This window comes from Myotis daubentonii, chromosome 19 (genome assembly GCF_963259705.1).
Source record: "Myotis daubentonii chromosome 19, mMyoDau2.1, whole genome shotgun sequence".
In the NCBI taxonomy this organism is placed as follows: Eukaryota; Metazoa; Chordata; class Mammalia; order Chiroptera; family Vespertilionidae; genus Myotis; species Myotis daubentonii.
This window is the reverse complement of record NC_081858.1, coordinates 28,808,785-28,824,552: the sequence shown is the minus strand read 5'-3', so window position 1 is coordinate 28,824,552 and position 15,768 is coordinate 28,808,785. Positions and strand designations below refer to the sequence as shown.

The 15,768-nt window shown below is 63.3% G+C and overlaps 1 protein-coding gene and 2 long non-coding RNA genes across 3 annotated transcripts; all 3 read left to right on the top strand.

The window, feature by feature from the left end:
• The first annotated feature begins 497 nt into the window (after window positions 1-497).
• LOC132221961 (uncharacterized) lies at window positions 498-1,343 on the top strand. The gene is made up of 2 exons (XR_009450114.1): window positions 498-612; window positions 815-1,343. It is a non-coding gene; the product is annotated as an uncharacterized LOC132221961 (long non-coding RNA).
• A 2,294-nt stretch (window positions 1,344-3,637) lies between these two features.
• On the top strand, window positions 3,638-15,072 carry SLC15A4 (solute carrier family 15 member 4). The gene is made up of 8 exons (XM_059676636.1): window positions 3,638-4,225; window positions 8,073-8,368; window positions 10,152-10,320; window positions 10,695-10,772; window positions 11,156-11,324; window positions 12,375-12,530; window positions 13,036-13,194; window positions 14,137-15,072. Exons 1-8 carry the CDS (start codon window positions 3,692-3,694, stop codon window positions 14,289-14,291), a joined length of 1,716 nt encoding a protein of 571 aa, XP_059532619.1. The 5' UTR covers window positions 3,638-3,691; the 3' UTR covers window positions 14,292-15,072.
• On the top strand, window positions 4,341-8,004 carry LOC132221962 (uncharacterized). The gene is made up of 2 exons (XR_009450115.1): window positions 4,341-4,493; window positions 4,534-8,004. It is a non-coding gene; the product is annotated as an uncharacterized LOC132221962 (long non-coding RNA).
• Window positions 15,073-15,768: the final 696 nt, after the last annotated feature.

Sequence of the window (15,768 nt, the reverse complement as noted above, 5' to 3'; positions counted from 1 at the left end):
GCGGGCCCGAGATTCCAGGAAGTGGAACTGCGCCAAGTTCAGGCCAGTGACTAATTGCCCTGCAAGAAAACTACTCGCGGGGCGCGCTTCTCACTGAAGCATTTCCCAGAACATGGTCCCCGCTGGGAGGTTTTAGTTCAAGTGACAACCACGTCCCCGCTCTTGGCGTTCTACATTTTTGCTGGTGTTCTCATGAGGGGTGGGCACGGCACTGGTCCTTTTTCTGTTCTCCGTGTACACGCACGTGCATGTATGTGCTTTTCGGAGCTGGGACTTTTTCGGTTGTCCTCATCAGGAAGAGGATTTACGGGCTCACCAATGAAATGTGCAGGAATAAAAAAAAAAAAAAAAAAAAAAAAGCCGTCACAACCGCGGCCTAGGAAGGTCACTCTGAAACCAGGTCTCTCTCCTCACCTCCACCTTCTGGGTCGCTTCTCTCCGGGGTTTCACGCGACGGGCCCCGGCGATGCCAGGCTTCTCGCCATGGGACAGATCCAGCGGAGAGAGAAATCAGTTCTTTTCCTGGTCGCGCCAGTTAAGTCAGGGACCAACGTGGGTCACATGCCCATCTTTGAGCCAATTGCTGTAAACCTGCGGAGCGGATGGGCCTAGGTCAGTGGTCGGCAAACTCATCAGTCAACAGAGCCAAATAGCAACAGTACAACGATTGAAATTTCTTTTGAGAGCCAAATTTTTTAAACTTAAACTATACAGGCAGGTACATTGTTATTAACTTAATTAGGGTCCTCCTAAGGCTTAGGAAGAGCCACACTCAAGGGGCCAAAGAGCCGCGGTTTGCCGGCCACTGGCCTAGGTCACGTGGGGGGCTGCTGGCCCGGGGGACAGGGCAGCAGGGATTAACCAGAAACTCCCGGGGCTGCTCCCCGAGCAGGGCAGGCGCCTGGGAGCACGAGGGACCGCCGCCCCCGACAACCCCACATGCACTTGGACAGTTTTACTTCCTGAATGTTTATCCAACGCATTTCATACGTTTCCCAAAGAACTCTCTACAGTTAAGGACGTTAACTTTGTCGCATGTATTTCAGACATTTTTTTCCAGTTTGCTGTTCACAGAGATTGTTTTACACAGAGTAGCTGCGAGTCTGTGTGAAGTCAAATCAACACACTTCTCCTTGAGGGCTTCCGGGTGAGGCTTGGACATGCATCCCCCGCAGGAGGCCTCGTCTTTGCCATCATTTCCTCTCAGCGCTCGTACAGACGCCGACTCCAGCGAGGTTCCTGTGTCCCCCGTTCTTCCCCGTGGACTGGAAGTGCCGTTATCATCATACGCTGAATTGTATGATGTTTGGCCTCCAATTCTTTTCCTGTGATCTTTTCTGTACGGCCCGACCTCAAAAACCAATACATTTATAACCACTGGTCATCATTCCGTGTGGATTCAGGTTCCTGTAAGGAATTGTGAAAGTGGTCGTTAAGATAGAACGGCCAGGCCCGGCCCGTGTGGCTCAGTGGTTGAGCATCCAGCCATGAACCAGGAGGTCACGGTTCCATTCCTGGTCAGGGCACATGCCTGGGTTTCAGGCTTGATACTCAATGGGGGTGGTGGGGGGGGGGGGGTGCAGGAGGCAACCGATTGATGTCTCTCCCTCTCCCTTCCTCTCTCAGAAATCAATAAAGACGTTAAGAAAAAACAGCCCTGTTAGGTGTGGCCCCACATCCGTGAACAGGAACAGCTGCCCTTCTCCAAGTCCACCCCCTCCCCCTCCACCCCCTCCCTCCTCCCTTTCTATGGGCGAATGCCCGCTTCCTGCAGACCCAGGGGGCAAAGGGCCCAGAAGAGGGTGCTGTTCACCAGGCCAAATAAGAGCTTGAGAAAAGGGCAAGTCCAAACCGCTGTCCTCCCAGCCACAGGTTTCGCATCCCCCGTGAAACCGAAACTCGAGCTGCTCTGCCAGCCGGACTCACTCACAGGAAGGCAGGCTGGCAGGGCTGTGGTCTGGGCCCAGGAATGCCAGGCTCCACGGCATCAGCTGCTCGGTCCTCGCTCTCCCTCCACCTCGGCGACCTGCAGCCAGGGAGGCGTGCTGCAACAGGGACGCCTTGAAAGAGACAGAACTTATGCCGGAGCCGGTTTGCTCTGGGATAGAGGACCCGCCTGCCGACTGAAGGGGCCTGGGTTGCGGGTTGTGGACTCAATCCCCAGCGTGGGGCGTGCAGGAGGCGGCCAATGATCCTCTCTCATCATGGATGTTTCTGTCTCTCCCTCTCTCTCCCTCTCTGAAAGGAATGAAAATATTTTTTAAAAAATAGAACATATGACGTCTCCACCCCTGAACCGTCATGGCTCGATGGCAGGGCCTGTGACTGCCTCCCTCACAGCGGATGACGTGCGCCCCGGCCTGGTGGGGAACTGGGAGCCGGCGAAGCAGAAGCGTGGGCCGCGGTGCGGGTGCCCAGCGGTCACGGCCAGGGCAGCAGGCCGGGGGAGGCTGTCTGTTGACTGAGCGGGTGGGCGACGGCGGGAAGACGCGGGGTCCGTGGCGGCGTTTAGAGGAAACGGAGAGTGAGCAGGCAGATGGGGCTGCAGGGGGAGGGGAGAGGCGCAGCTGTGGAAGGAGAAGTGGAAGCGGCACGGAAGATGTCAGACATCGGCGGCCCCCGAAATGGCCTGGGTCTCGGATGGCTTCCGACTTCGCGCTGTCGCCTTCTCTCATCTCGGCACTGAGCAGGGGCCGGGGCCGGGGGCCGGGCGGTGACGCACAAGGAAGGGCCCTGCCAGGGTGTTAGAGCGAACGTTTCCGACTTCAGTTCGCACGTGTGCCCTGGCAGCGAAGTCCGGCCCAGAGAGCTCCCCGGGCAAGAGGCTCCCGCCAGGCTATGCTCTGGAGGCACTGCCTGGCCTTCAGACACCTGCCCTGCGAGGGAGGCCATTTCTTTATTATTTAAAAAACACACACTTTTATTGATTTCAGAGAGGAAGGAAGAGGGAGAGAGAGAAACATCAATGATGAGAATCATGGATCGGCTGCCTCCTGCACGCCCCCTACTGGGGATCGAGCCCGCAACCCGGGCCTGTGCCCCGACCGGGGGTGAACCCTGACCTCCTGGTTCCCAGGCCGATGCTCAAGCCCTGAGCCCCGCCGGCCGGGCTCCGGGGACATTCCTGGTGACAACTCAGGAGCTGGGGTGGAGGCGGCACCCAGCGGACGGCAGAGGCCAGAGGGGCGCTCACCTGGCACTCGGCGCGGCGCGGCGCGGCGCAGCGCTCCCGGCCCCGAGGTATCTGCTCTCCCGGCAGCGCCCGGACCCCGGGCAGGAGCGCCAGCAGGGGGCGCGGGGCGCAGCCCCGGCCTTGCCACCCGGACCTGCAAAGCCGACGCACCCCCGGGCCGCCGCGCGCAGCCTGGGCTCCCCCCGGCGGGGCTCGGGAACCGCCAGCTCAGCGGTCGCTCGCAAAGCCCGGGGTCCCCGGTGCCGCCTCCGCGCCACGGTCCCACCGGCGGCGGAAGTGGGGGCTCCTCTCGGAAAAACTTCCGGGGCGGTACCGGAAGTTCCCGGCGGGCTGAGCGGCGGCGAGCCCGCCCAATGAGAACGCTCGAAGGGCGGGCCCAGGCGCCTGGGGAAAGCTGGTCTCGCGAGAAGGGCGCGGGCGGGGCGGGGCCGGGCCAGACAGCAGAGAGGAGCCAGGGAGCGGGCGGGCGGGCGGGCGAGCGAGCGAGCGGGTGGGCGCATGGAGGGCGCGGACGGGCGCGCGGAGGAGCGGGCGCCGCTGCTGGGCGCGCGGCGGGCGGCCTTCGCGGGCCGGCGGCTGGCGTGCGCCGCGGTGCTGCTGACGGAGCTGCTGGAGCGCGCCGCCTTCTACGGCGTCACGGCCAACCTGGTGCTGTTCCTGAACGGCCCGCGCTTCGCCTGGGAGGGCGCGCAGGCCAGCCAGGCGCTGCTGCTCTTCATGGGCCTCACCTACCTGGTGTCGCCCTTCGGCGGCTGGCTCGCCGACGCACGGCTCGGCCGGGCGCGTGCCATCCTGCTCAGCCTGGCGCTCTACCTGCTCGGCATGCTGGCCTTCCCGCTGCTGGCCGCGCCCGCCACGCGCGCCGCGCTCTGCGGGGCCCCGCACCCCACGCGCGGCCGCAACTGCTCGGCGCCGTCCTGCGCCGACGCGCCCGCCCGCTACTGCGCGCCCGCCGCGCTCGGGGCGCTCGTGGTCGTGGGCCTGGGCGTGGGCGCGGTCAAGGCCAACATCACGCCCTTCGGCGCCGACCAGGTGAGCGCAGGTGCACGCCGGCCGCCGGGGGTTTGGGGGCGTGGGGGGTGGGGGCGAGGGTGATGCCTGGGCCGGCAGAGGCCGTGGAGGCGGGGCCTGGGGAGGGGTCCGCACGGGGCGGGGCTCCGGGTGGGTGGCCAAGGGGGACTGCACGGAGGGGGCACCTCCTTTCTGCAGCTGGGCCCTTGGCGGGGGCGCCTGCGGGGCATCCTTGGAGCCTTCCAGACGCGACCTCAGCAAGTGCAAAGGCCCTGGGGTTTGGGCCCTGGTTGCCGCTGCGGCGGCAGTGGCGGCGGCGGCGGCCACAGTAGCGGTCACGTGGCAACATGTCAGTGTATCAGTCACCACGTCTTCCTCCCAAAGTCATATCTACAAGGTTTCGGATCAGATGCGTTAGGAAGGAGAGCGGGGAGGGAGGTGGCGGGCGGCCCGCGCTGCACGGCTCGGGACGGAGTTTGAGGTCCGTGTTCCGTGCGGCGGGAGGCGCGTGTGGGTTTCCATCTGGCGAGTGGTCCGATCTGATTGCGTTTCCGAAAGACCGGGCCCCTGCCGCCTGCCAGCCAAATCTGGGCGACTTCCCGTTTTAGAGCCGAGAATAAGACTGGGTCTCGGGCTTTTAGGGGGAAGGAAGGAAGAAAAAAAAAAAGCATGTTTCGTGAGAGTGAAAGTGATATGAAATTCCGACCCGGTCTTGCCAGGCCAGCTGCGCCCGGGCCTCTCCCAGCCGAGGAGCAGAAGGAGAAGTTGCGACCAGACAGAAGGCCCCTCAAAACTTAAAATGTCCCCGCCCCGCCCCCTCTCGGGCAGAGCTGCAGACCTCTGGGGTGGAGACCAGGTTGTATGGGGCGGGAGGCCAGCAGCAAGCTGGGTACGAGAGGCTGTTCTTTAAACTTTTCTGTCCGTTCAGACATTTTTTTAAATATAAAGTTAAGGAAACATTGATGAACGGATGCGCAGATAAAGCAGACGTGGCCCTCCACGTGGTGGAATATTACGCAGCCGTGAACAGGCAGGGAGCCCCCACGCCTGCCGCCAGGTGGACCCACCGGGAGACCAGGATGCTGAGTGAGGTCACAGGAGACCTGGTTCACCCTCTTGTGTGACATGCCCAGAGCAGGCCGGCTGCAAAGACTAGAAGTGGACTCGTGGTCGCCAGGGGCCAGGAGAGGGGGCCTGGGGTGACAGGTGGCGGCAGAGGGACTCGGGGTCCTCGGTGGTGGAGATGGTCCCCGGACTCTGTGACTAGGCGGCTCCGTCTGCGTTCCCCAGGGTAGAGTTGTTTTTGTTTGTGTGTTTTTACGTGAGTCACGTGTCCTTACAAAAACACGGAGCAGGAAGAAGGCAGTGCCTGTGCCAGGTCTTGCTCCACTCCCGGGGCTGGCTGCCTGGGGACGGGCTGTGGCTGGGGCGGGAAGCAGGCCAGGTCGGTCTCGGACGGTCCGTCCGTCATGTGCTGGCCCTCCTCATCTGGGGAGAGCTTTGTGGCATTCGGGTGCTGTGTGCCAGGGGAGACCCGTGGGCGGTGTGTGGGGCGGCCGCGGGAGCCCTGGGTAACTGGGAAGGAGACGCCGCTGAGGAAGGGGCGGGTGGTTGCCGATGCCGACGGCCAGCCCGTGCGTCCCCAGCGCTGACCTTTTCCAGAGGTCACGCCATCCTCCACGGCTGGATCGGGGCCTTGGAATCGTGACCCGAAAGAAGAAAAGCTCATTTTACCGTAAAGACAGCAAGCGACACTTTTTTTTTTCCTGGAGGGGAAATAATCGCACTCCTGGGCACTTTAAGGAATTTTTCCAAAGCAGCCAGCTGGCGGACTCACGCCACACGCCCCCGTCTCTTCTCTGTGCTTCTGCGACCGACACTGTGGTCTCCTCCCAGCGGTCACACGGTCCCTGGGCGTGGGGCAGGGCCGATGACGTAACGTGACTAATATGAAGTGACGGCCGGCTCCTCGCCCGAGGCATGTGACCCCGTGTGCCCGAGCCAGCGCCCGCGTGTTCCCCAGAAATCACGGGCTATTCAGGGCCTCGTTCGGGCTGAGCTCTCCCAAGTACTTCCCGGCGAATTACACGCGGAGGTTTAAGTAACCTGACTGGCAGGTCACACAGGATGTGAGGTGGGATCCTAAACTCAGGCGTGTGCCTGGCTCCTGGAGGGCTAATTTCTATGCTTCGTTGAAGGGGATCTGAGCGTGTCGGCGGGACCAAGTGCCACTTGGATCCATGAGCCGTGTCTGCACTCCTTGTAGCTTTACGTGGACACCCCCTTCCCTTTTAAGCTCCCCTCCCCTCCCCCCTCCAAACAAAAAGACTTTTTGTGTATATTTAGTTTTATCTTCTCTGTAGCCACTTCTCTGCTCACAGTTCCTCTTTCCTGTCTCTAGGGTAGCGTGAACGTTTTGAGTCCAGCCTAGTAACACTGAAATGAATGTGTCGCCATGAACAGCTGTCTCAGATGATAAAAATTCCCCTACAAATCGCTGACTCAGTGTCACGCCAGCATTTGGTCTAGGACCCGTGTCCAGTTCTGACGTGGGAGGGAGAAGGTTTACTTAGAATTTAGAATTTCAGTTTGAGGTGGTGCCACTGTTTGATTGCAGTTGGCAGATTAATTTCCAACACCGTAAACAATCCGGGCCCAAGTATCGGTTCAGGAGACCCGGACCTGCGTAAAGGTTGCCTGTGTGCGGTTCATCGCTGCTGTCCGGGCCTCCGTGAGGGGCCGCGTTTGGTATTGAGAAAGGAGTTTGTCTCGTGGGTCAGAATTCCGAGCTGTTCCTGGAGCTGAGACGGCCCAGCTTTCCCAGACCCTGTCACGCGAGACGGCAGCCTGACCGGCCCTGGCATGAGCCCAGCCCGGCCTTAGCTCCTGAGTTCCAAGGGTTCATGAAGGGAAGTTGGCTGGAAGCGACTCGGGGCGAGCGGAGACGTGAGAGACGTGAAAATCCACGCGGCAAGGGAAGCCGTGGGCCTGCGCCTGCGTGTACGGTCCAGCGCTCTGGGCTCCGTGTGAGCGTGCACCCCAGACACCCCCTCTTCTTCCCCTGGGGCCGGTGTTTGCCCGGGTCCAGGAGTCGGTTGGAGTTTCCCGGGACTCCCTCCCCTGTCGGAGCCTTGCGGGGCCACAGAGAGCCCTCCTCCCCCAGACAGGCTCAGCGTCAGCCTGCGACTCCCTCCTTGCTCCAGATTTCCCGGGCACAGCCGTGCCGCCGTGGTCGGGGGCCGGCCGCGGTGGTGAGGCCGCCGTGGTGAGCGGGAGGTCTGCACGCGGCCTGTGCGCCTGCATGTTGAAGCAGCAGCCAGGTGTCCCACGCAGGTGTCCAGAGGCTGTCCTGGGACTGTCTCCGGGGTTGGCTGGATGGAGGTGTAGTTAGAGGCGCAGTCCGGACTGTGTGGTGATGGGGGGTGGGTGCTTTCTTATAGGGGCCCTGAGTGGGCCGGAAACGTGTTGATGGTGCTGTGATGACAACAGTAATTATATAAATATGCAGGTTTTTACATTTAATTTGGTTTTTTCCTTCACCATTTAGCCTCTTGACCCTATACCCTCCTCCTAAATATATTTTTTAACATATAAAACCACTACGGCTCAGCCGGGTGGCTCAGCCTCCTAGGAACCAGGAGGTCACGGTTCAGTTCCCGGTGAGGGCACAGGCCCGGGCGGCGGGCTCCATCCCCAGTGGGGGGCGTGCAGGAGGCAGCGGACCCATGATTCTCTCTCATCACTGATGTTTCTCTCTCCCCCTTTTTCTCTGAAATAAAAAATATTAAAAAATAACAAACCCCCCACTGTGCGTGCTTCTCATCCTTGAGGCCACCATCCCGCTTCACGCCTGTTGCGCTGCCTGCAGGTGAAGGACCGCGGCCCGGAAGCCACGCGCCGGTTCTTCAACTGGTTCTACTGGAGCATCAACCTGGGGGCCCTCCTCTCGCTGGGCGGCGTGGCCTACATCCAGCAGAACGTGGGCTTCGTGAGCGGCTACGCCATCCCCACCGCCTGCATCGGCGGCGCTTTCCTCACCTTCCTCTGCGGCCTGAGCGTCTTCGTCACCAAGCCCCCCGACGGCAGCGCCTTCACCGACGTGTTCAAGGTCCTGGCGTACTGGTGCCGCCCCCAGCAGCGACCTGCGGACCGCGGTCCCGGCGGGTGAGGGCGCGGTCTCCGTCCGGGCCCAGTTTGCCAGGGCGTTGGGTCGGTCCCTGTAGCTGAAACGCCTGCTTGCGTCTGCGGGTGCTGAGCAGGGCGCTGGGTGGGGGCGGCCGTGTCTCGTGTCCTTAACCTCCTGTCTGCACGGGCGGTGGGCGGGCTGTCCCTCCGTCCTGAAGACAGACCACGGCCTGACTCGAGCCGGGCTGTTCATGTTTAACCTCGTGAGCTTCCTGGTTGGCGCACGGAGGCTCCGCCTGCTCGGTCACGTCGAAGTGATAACGGAGACCTGGCGGAGACAGGCGTGCTCTGCACGTTTCTCTTCTGATGAGGAGTTTGGACTCATTTGAGTGGGAGATCGGGCCGTGGCTCACTTTGGGCGCCTCCCTGTGCCCCACAGACAGCAGCCCCTGCGGGTCGGCACGGGCCATGATCCCGTGCTCCCCGCGGGGCTCGGCCGGAGGTGGACGCCAGAAAAGAGGGGCAGGGGCTTCCCCGCGCAGCCTCACAAGTCCACGTGCCGGGCAAGTCCACGTCCTGGGGAAGGTGGGCCCGACGGCAGGCACCTGCACGCGGTCTATAAGTCCAGGCCGTCCTCAAGGAGAGAGACAGAATGTCCTCCCTCGTCGTCTGCTGACGTATGAGGCGCCGTCGGGAGCCGGTCCCTCTGGGTGCACAGTGCGGTCAGGCCTAGGATGTGTCATCGCCCAGAGAAGGACAGGCCTCCTTGAAGGGGTCAGTCCCCGGGCCGGAGGTCACCCTCGGGCACTCTGCAGCCACCCCACGCCTGCCGCCTCGGCTTGTCTGCGCGTCTGATTCTGCCCTGGGAGCCGGACACGCCCGTCCCAGCTCCCGCTGCCTGTGGGGGTTCCCGCCGCTCCTGGCCGACCCGCAGGCCTAGTCAGGGCCACGTCCAGTTCCCAGTTCCGATCCCAGACCAGGACCACGCGGAGGTTCTACAGAGGCAGCGGCTCTGCCCGCTGCCCCTCCCCTCTGGGTGCTCCCACGGGGCCAGGCCCAGCCAGGGCGGCAGGCGAAGGCATTCCCCACGTCCTCTGGAAGGAGCCACGTTGGCCTGCCTGCGGGTGGCTCCTGCAGGCGTCTGGGATTTCCCTTCGCCTGGGAGGCCTCTTTGGCACTTTAGGATGAAAAGGGTCGCCTTGCAGAAAGGCCTAGAGGACCCTCAGACCTCCCTCCTCCCACAGGCCCGGCTCTGCGACCCGGGGCAGGTGATGAGCTGCGGGGAACGGAGGGGGGGGGGGGTTTGGGGGGGGGGGAGGGGAGGCCTGAGCACCCCTTACCTGCTGCCGGTCACCGGCCAGGCAGGTGATCCAGCTGTGCCCTCCGGCTCTCCCTGAATCACGCACGGGGGCTGCCTTTATGTAAACAGCGGGTGGACCACCCCTGGGGCCTGGTGTCAAGTCTCCACATTTGATAGATGATCTTAAAAATCCAAACAGCCCGGCAGTTTTCAAATATGAACCCGGCCGGGGAGCTGATGCCATCGCTGCAGCTTCCTCCATGTGGGGGCTCTGGCCACGGGGGGCTCTGGCTGGTGTGACGGCCCTGGCGGGCAGCCGTGGTCGGGGGAGCCCTGTGCCTGTCAGCCTTCTGTCAGCCGCCTCGGGGCTCAGGGCTCGGCGATGCTCAGAAGAGGGGGGCCTCCGCGGGTGTCCTGTCAGCAGGTGGCACAGTGACGTTTAAGTAAATTCTTCCGCCTCCAGACTTCAGTGTGACCTGGTTCCGGGGGGAGAAAACTAATTCCTTCGTTTTGTTTCCCAAGTGAAGGCAGTGGAGGCTGCCAGCCGCCCTCTAAACACAGTCTGTTTGATTCCTGTAAGATGTCCCGGGGCGGGCCCTTCACGGAGGACACCGTGGAGGACGTGCGGGCCCTGGTCAAGGTCGTGCCCGTGTTCTTGGCTCTGATCCCCTACTGGATGGTGTACTTCCAGGTGGGTGGTGACGGCGCTGCCCTCCCGCGAGGTGCCCGCGCGGCCCTGGTTCACGGCGCCCCCGGGGCCCAGGTTCCGTTCCCTCGAGTCTCTGGCGTCTGGGAGTCTCCTGTTTAGTTCCCGACTCATTTTTGCTGATTGAAACACTTTGATGTTTTTTTCTAAAGCAACAGCCAGGAGTGGGTCCCTTCTGCTGTCCAGGCCCCCTTTCCTTCGGTTTCTCATGTGGGTGACTTAGTTCAAAGTCGGTCTCGGACCAGTTCAGGATGATCAGCTAGTAGACTCGTCCGCTGTTTTCAAGCCGGAGGGAGAGGCCGCAGGGGGGCGGGGGCGGGGCCGCGCCCGCACCCCTAACGCTGCCGCCTGTCACCCAGATGCAGACCACGTATGTCCTGCAGAGTCTTCACCTGCGGATCCCAGAGATCCCGAGCCTCACGGCCACAACGAACACGGTGAGCGGGCGGGCGGGGCCGAGGACGGCCTGGGCGGGACACGCGGGCCCTGCCTGTGGCCGACACCGCACGGGTGGTAGCGGCCAGCGAGCCCAAAGCATTCACCCCAAAGGGGCAGCTCGCTGTGTCAGAGACGTGCCCGCTGGGGTGTCAGTCACTGTATAAGCCGAACGTTGGTGACGCACGAACGAGTGTGCTCACGGCTCTCCCTCCCCGATGCCCTGAACCGCCAGTGCGGCGCCTCCCGGACCGGCCTGGCCCCGGGGCTGAGCTGGGCCTCTTCCCGGGAGGGCGACCCCGTAGAGACGCCCCGCACGGCCCCGGGAGGTCGGAGGTCGCCCTGGGCCTCTCGCGGGCGCCCTGACCCAGTCCGCCTCCTCCAGTTCCCGGCCGCCTGGCTCACCATGTTCGACGCGGTGCTCATCCTGCTGCTGATCCCGCTGAAGGACAAGCTGGTGGACCCCGTGCTGCGCCGGCACGGCCTCCTGCCGTCCTCCCTGAAGCGCATCGCCGTGGGCATGTTCTTCGTCATGTGCTCGGCCTTCGCTGCCGGTAAGAGGCCGCCCGTGGGGGATTCAGGCGCGGTGCTGGGCCCGTCGGCTCGGGGTGGGGAGACGGGCGATGGCTGCATCGGCGCATCTCACAGGTTCAGGGCGGAGTGTGATTCTCCCTGCGGGTTCTTGTCGTGTCTGGGGCTCCGCGTGCTCCGGGCCCTCTGCACGGTCACGTGGAATTCCACGTGCACTTTCCTGGGAGGAAGGTATCCGCAGGGAGGGTCCAGGTCGCCCCCTCCCCCCCCCCCCCAGAACAGAAGAAGGGGAAGGACGAGAGCCCAGGGCTCCCACGCCCCCGATGCAGGGGCTGCCTGCTGGGCACTCCGCTCTCAGCCCTTCCTGCCGGGCGGGCGGTCGGCTGCAGTGTTTCCTGTGAGGAGCCGGGGTGTTGGGATGCTCAGTGCATTTGCACTTTTCCTTCATGGCTGTTTGAAAACGATTCAGCGGGAAAACAGCCTCACTTTATAACGAGAGGAGAAACGCTGGTCTCCAGAGTCCACCCTGCAGCCCCGCTGTTCTCAGGAATTCACTGCCCGGCGTGCCCACAGGGGTTTACACCCCCAGCCCCCCACCCCCAGGAGCGAGTGGGGTGCTTCATAGGCTCAGGACATGGGTCCCAGGGTTAGCATCCCCATGTCGGAGCCAGTTTGCGAGGAAACCGGTGATTGAGGCGAGGTCGTGCCTGCATGGAGTTTGCACCGTGTGCTCCGTGTGTGATTCTGCTGCCCGTCGGGTCCCGGGCACCGAAGGGCCTCGAGTTCAGTTCAGGGTCAGGGCACGTGCCCAGGTTGCGGGTTCCGTCCCTGGTAGGGGAGCCTAAGGGAGACAGCTGATCGCCTCTCACATCAGTGTCCCCGCCCCCCCCCATCAATGAAAACAGGTCCTCAGGCGAGGAGGAAAATTGCAATCATGTAAAAATTAAGTAGCCCCTGCGCGCGCGCACCCCCCCCCCCCCCCCCCCCGTGTCGGACGGTGCCGGCCTCCCTAACCAGTGGCGCCTCCAGCGCTCGGGCTGCGGGAGCGAGGCCTGTCACCGCTGTCCTTCCAGGGATCCTGGAGAGCAAGCGGCTGGACCTCGTGCGGGTGAGGACCGTGAACCAGACCATTGGCAACGTCGTTTACTTCGCCGCCGACCTGCCCATCTGGTGGCAGGTGCCCCAGTACGTGCTCATCGGCATCAGCGAGATATTCGCAAGCATCGCCGGTGAGGCCTGGGGCCGTGGGGCCGTGGGCCTGGGGCCGTGGGGCCCTGAAGTCTGGGGCTGTGGGGCGTGGGGCCCTGAGGCCTGGGGCCGGGTCTTGTCCTGAGGATAAAAGCCGTGGTGTCCTCCCTGAGGGGCGGGGGACAGAGGGGCAGAGCGTCTGTGTTGGGGCGGCTGTGGTTCAGGGTCCAGCTGAGGAGAGAGCAGCTGCCAGCAGCACGTCCGTGCGGCACTTCCTCCTCCGGGGCCACAGGGAGGGCTTCCTTGGTCGGGCTCGCCAGGCACCGCCTGTGGGCGCGTGGTGCCCGCTCAGACGCCCACGGGGAGGCAGCGGCGCCCCAGCAACCCCATAAACCTGTCTTCGCAGGCCCGGCTCTTCTGGGGGCCGCCGGGTGGGGCTGCCCAGGGCCAGGGCGGGGCCAGGAGGAGTGACCGCTGGGCCCCGTGCACTGGAGCCCCGCCCGCCCCTCCCGCTGGGCCTCACAGCCCCCCCCCCCCACCCCCCAGGTCTGGAGTTCGCGTACTCGGCCGCGCCCAAGTCCATGCAGAGCGCCATCATGGGCCTGTTCTTCTTCTTCTCCGGCGTCGGCTCCTTCGTGGGCTCGGGCCTCCTGGCGCTCGTGTCCACCACGGCCATCGGCTGGATGAGCAGCCACACGGACTTGGGTGAGGAGGGCGTCGGGGGCCGGGCGGTGGGCGTGGGTGAGGACGGCGTCCGGGGGCCGGGCGGTGGGCGTGGGTGAGGACGGCGTCCGGGGGCCGGGCGGTGGGGGCCGTGCAGGACGTCTCCTGTGGCTACTTCCTGGTCCGGGACCCTGGCTGTCCCAGTGGCCGCCTCGGCCACAGCCCGGCTGCTCTGTCCACGGGGCGTCCAGGCCTTAGACGCCACTCCACCTCCGTGTCTGCATCACTAGGCCCCGCTGTTGACGAGCTTCGCAGTGTTTTCTGCCGCGCTCTCGTTTCTGCTGTTAAAGGGGCAGAGGTTATAGTTGCCCTTTGTAATGAACAGGCTCCATCACCATCAGCTGGACCAGCAGGTGGCGCCGGGGGTTAAACAGACTCAGAGGAGAGGTGGCTGCTCCCCCCCAGCTTTCCCCAGGGCTGGGAGTGGGCTTTCTGCGCTGGCTCCGTGCTCTGTGGGGTCTGAGGGCGGGGGTGGGGGGCCCTGCAGGACAGGCCGGCCTCAGACCAGCGCCGCGCACACCAGGCCCTGGGCTCATCCCCGACTCCTGTGCAGGGAGCTGACAGGGAGACTGGCTGCCCGTTGGGGGAGGGGGTGACCAGGCCGGGCTTTCTCCAGTCCCAGCGAGTCCCTCTCAGTGGCTCTAGGCCGGCCTGGTCTTCCAGGGAGGACAGACGCCTGCGTGTGGGGCTCGCCTGCAGGTGTGGGGGACGCACACAGCGCTGAGGGGCCGGGGCCTGGGTGCCGACCGGTGGCTCCGGTGCCCTCGCCGATTCTGAGGAGGCGGCCGTGTGTCCAGATGGCGGACAGGTGACCCTTCGCCTCTGTGGCCACAGGAGAAGGGGCCGACCTAGGCAGGGGCCCCCTGAAACAGATAAGACCCTGCGGCCGTCCCGGGCGCAGCTCACGCCTCCTCTGCGTTCCAGGCAACATCAACGGCTGCCACCTGAACTACTACTTCTTCCTCCTGGCCGCCGTCCAGGGCGCCACCCTCCTGCTCTTCCTCCTCGTGTCCGTGAAGTACGACCGGCAGCGCGCGAGGGCGTCGACGCCCGGGACGCCCGGCAGCCGCCGGGCCTGACCCCGAAGTCCCAGCGGGTCCGAGACTGACACTGGGGGGAACTGGCCGGAGAGCGGAGCGAGGCAGCTGTTAACCGGGAACGTCCGCCCCCTGACCCGATGGAGTCCTCCTGCCTGGCGGACGGGCAAGTGCCTTCCTGTGGCTCGCCTGCTCACGGGGCCTCTGGAGCCGAAGCGCAGGGGCCGCCTCATCAGGAGAGACGCCCCCCCTGCAGCCGCCGTGCCAGGCCCACGCGAGGGGCACGGCCGAGGCCACGTGTCTGCTGCCTCTTCGTGGTTTACACACGTGTAAGCGTGTGATGTGACTGTTTTCCTCCTGATTATAAGCACCCACTCGTGGTGGAGGGCGGGGGGTTCAGGTGACGGTGGTCGGTGGTCAGACGCGTGGGACTCGCCAGCCGCTCCTCTTGCCTCCGGCACGCCGGCACCGAGTAGGTTTATCTGCTGCTTCAAACATCCTTGTTTTGTAAACTGCTGACGTTGCTTTTTCTTTTAATGAAGAAGGTGAGTCAGGAGATCGTTAAGCCCGTGTGTCCCGTCTCGGCTGCGAACGGCTGCGTGTTTGAAGCGTCCTGTGTGGCGTTCGGTGCCACGGAGCCGAGGGCCCGTCGCGGGCCGGAAGGAGCCCGTTCTTCTGAACAAAATTCATGTAATTAAGAGCCGTGGACAGTTTACCTGTGAACCTGACCGTGGGGTCACTGCGTTTGTATATTATTTTACATGCCTCTGGGTCTGACTGTTAAGTAAACTCTTCCTTTGTCGCTGGACTTTTGGTAAAAGGACCTGGTCTCAGTGTGGTTTGTCCGAAGCCCCGTCCACTGGCATTTCCACATGGGTGTCCCAGGCCCTGAACCGGGACTTCAGGGCCAGCCTTTCCCAGCAGCACAAGAGCGAGTCCTGAAATGACAACCACTCGAAACACTGCTCACAGCTGAACTCTGGGCCACACGAAAGCGATGACCTTCCCTGTCACCCAGGGTCCCACTTGGTGCCAACCAGCCCGTCCCCGGGAACCAGAGCCCGAGGAGGGGCCGGGCCGGGACAGCCCGCAGACTCGCGGTATTAAAGCGGGTCGGTGAGGGGCCCTCCACTCGCATTTGAGTCACCGTTTTAAAATGTTCATGTGAACACCGTGGGACACGGGGCCTTCGGAGCAGTGAGTGCATAAACCATGGCTGTTGGACTAGAGCAGCAAATGCACGAAAAGTCACCCGTACAGCCCGGCCGCGTGGCTCAGGGCTGAGCATCGACCTAGGAACCAGGAGGTCAGGGTTCGATTCTGGGTCAGGGCACAGGCCTGGGTTGCGGGCTCCATCCCCTGTCAGGGGCGTGCAGGAGGCAGCCGGTCCATGATTCTCTCTCATCATTGATGTTTTTCTCCCTTCCTCTCTGACATCAATAAAAATATTACAAAGAAAAAGGAGGCAGATATTTTTAAGAAGAAAAAGTCATAAATACAAAGAAAGTGAAGGGAAGAG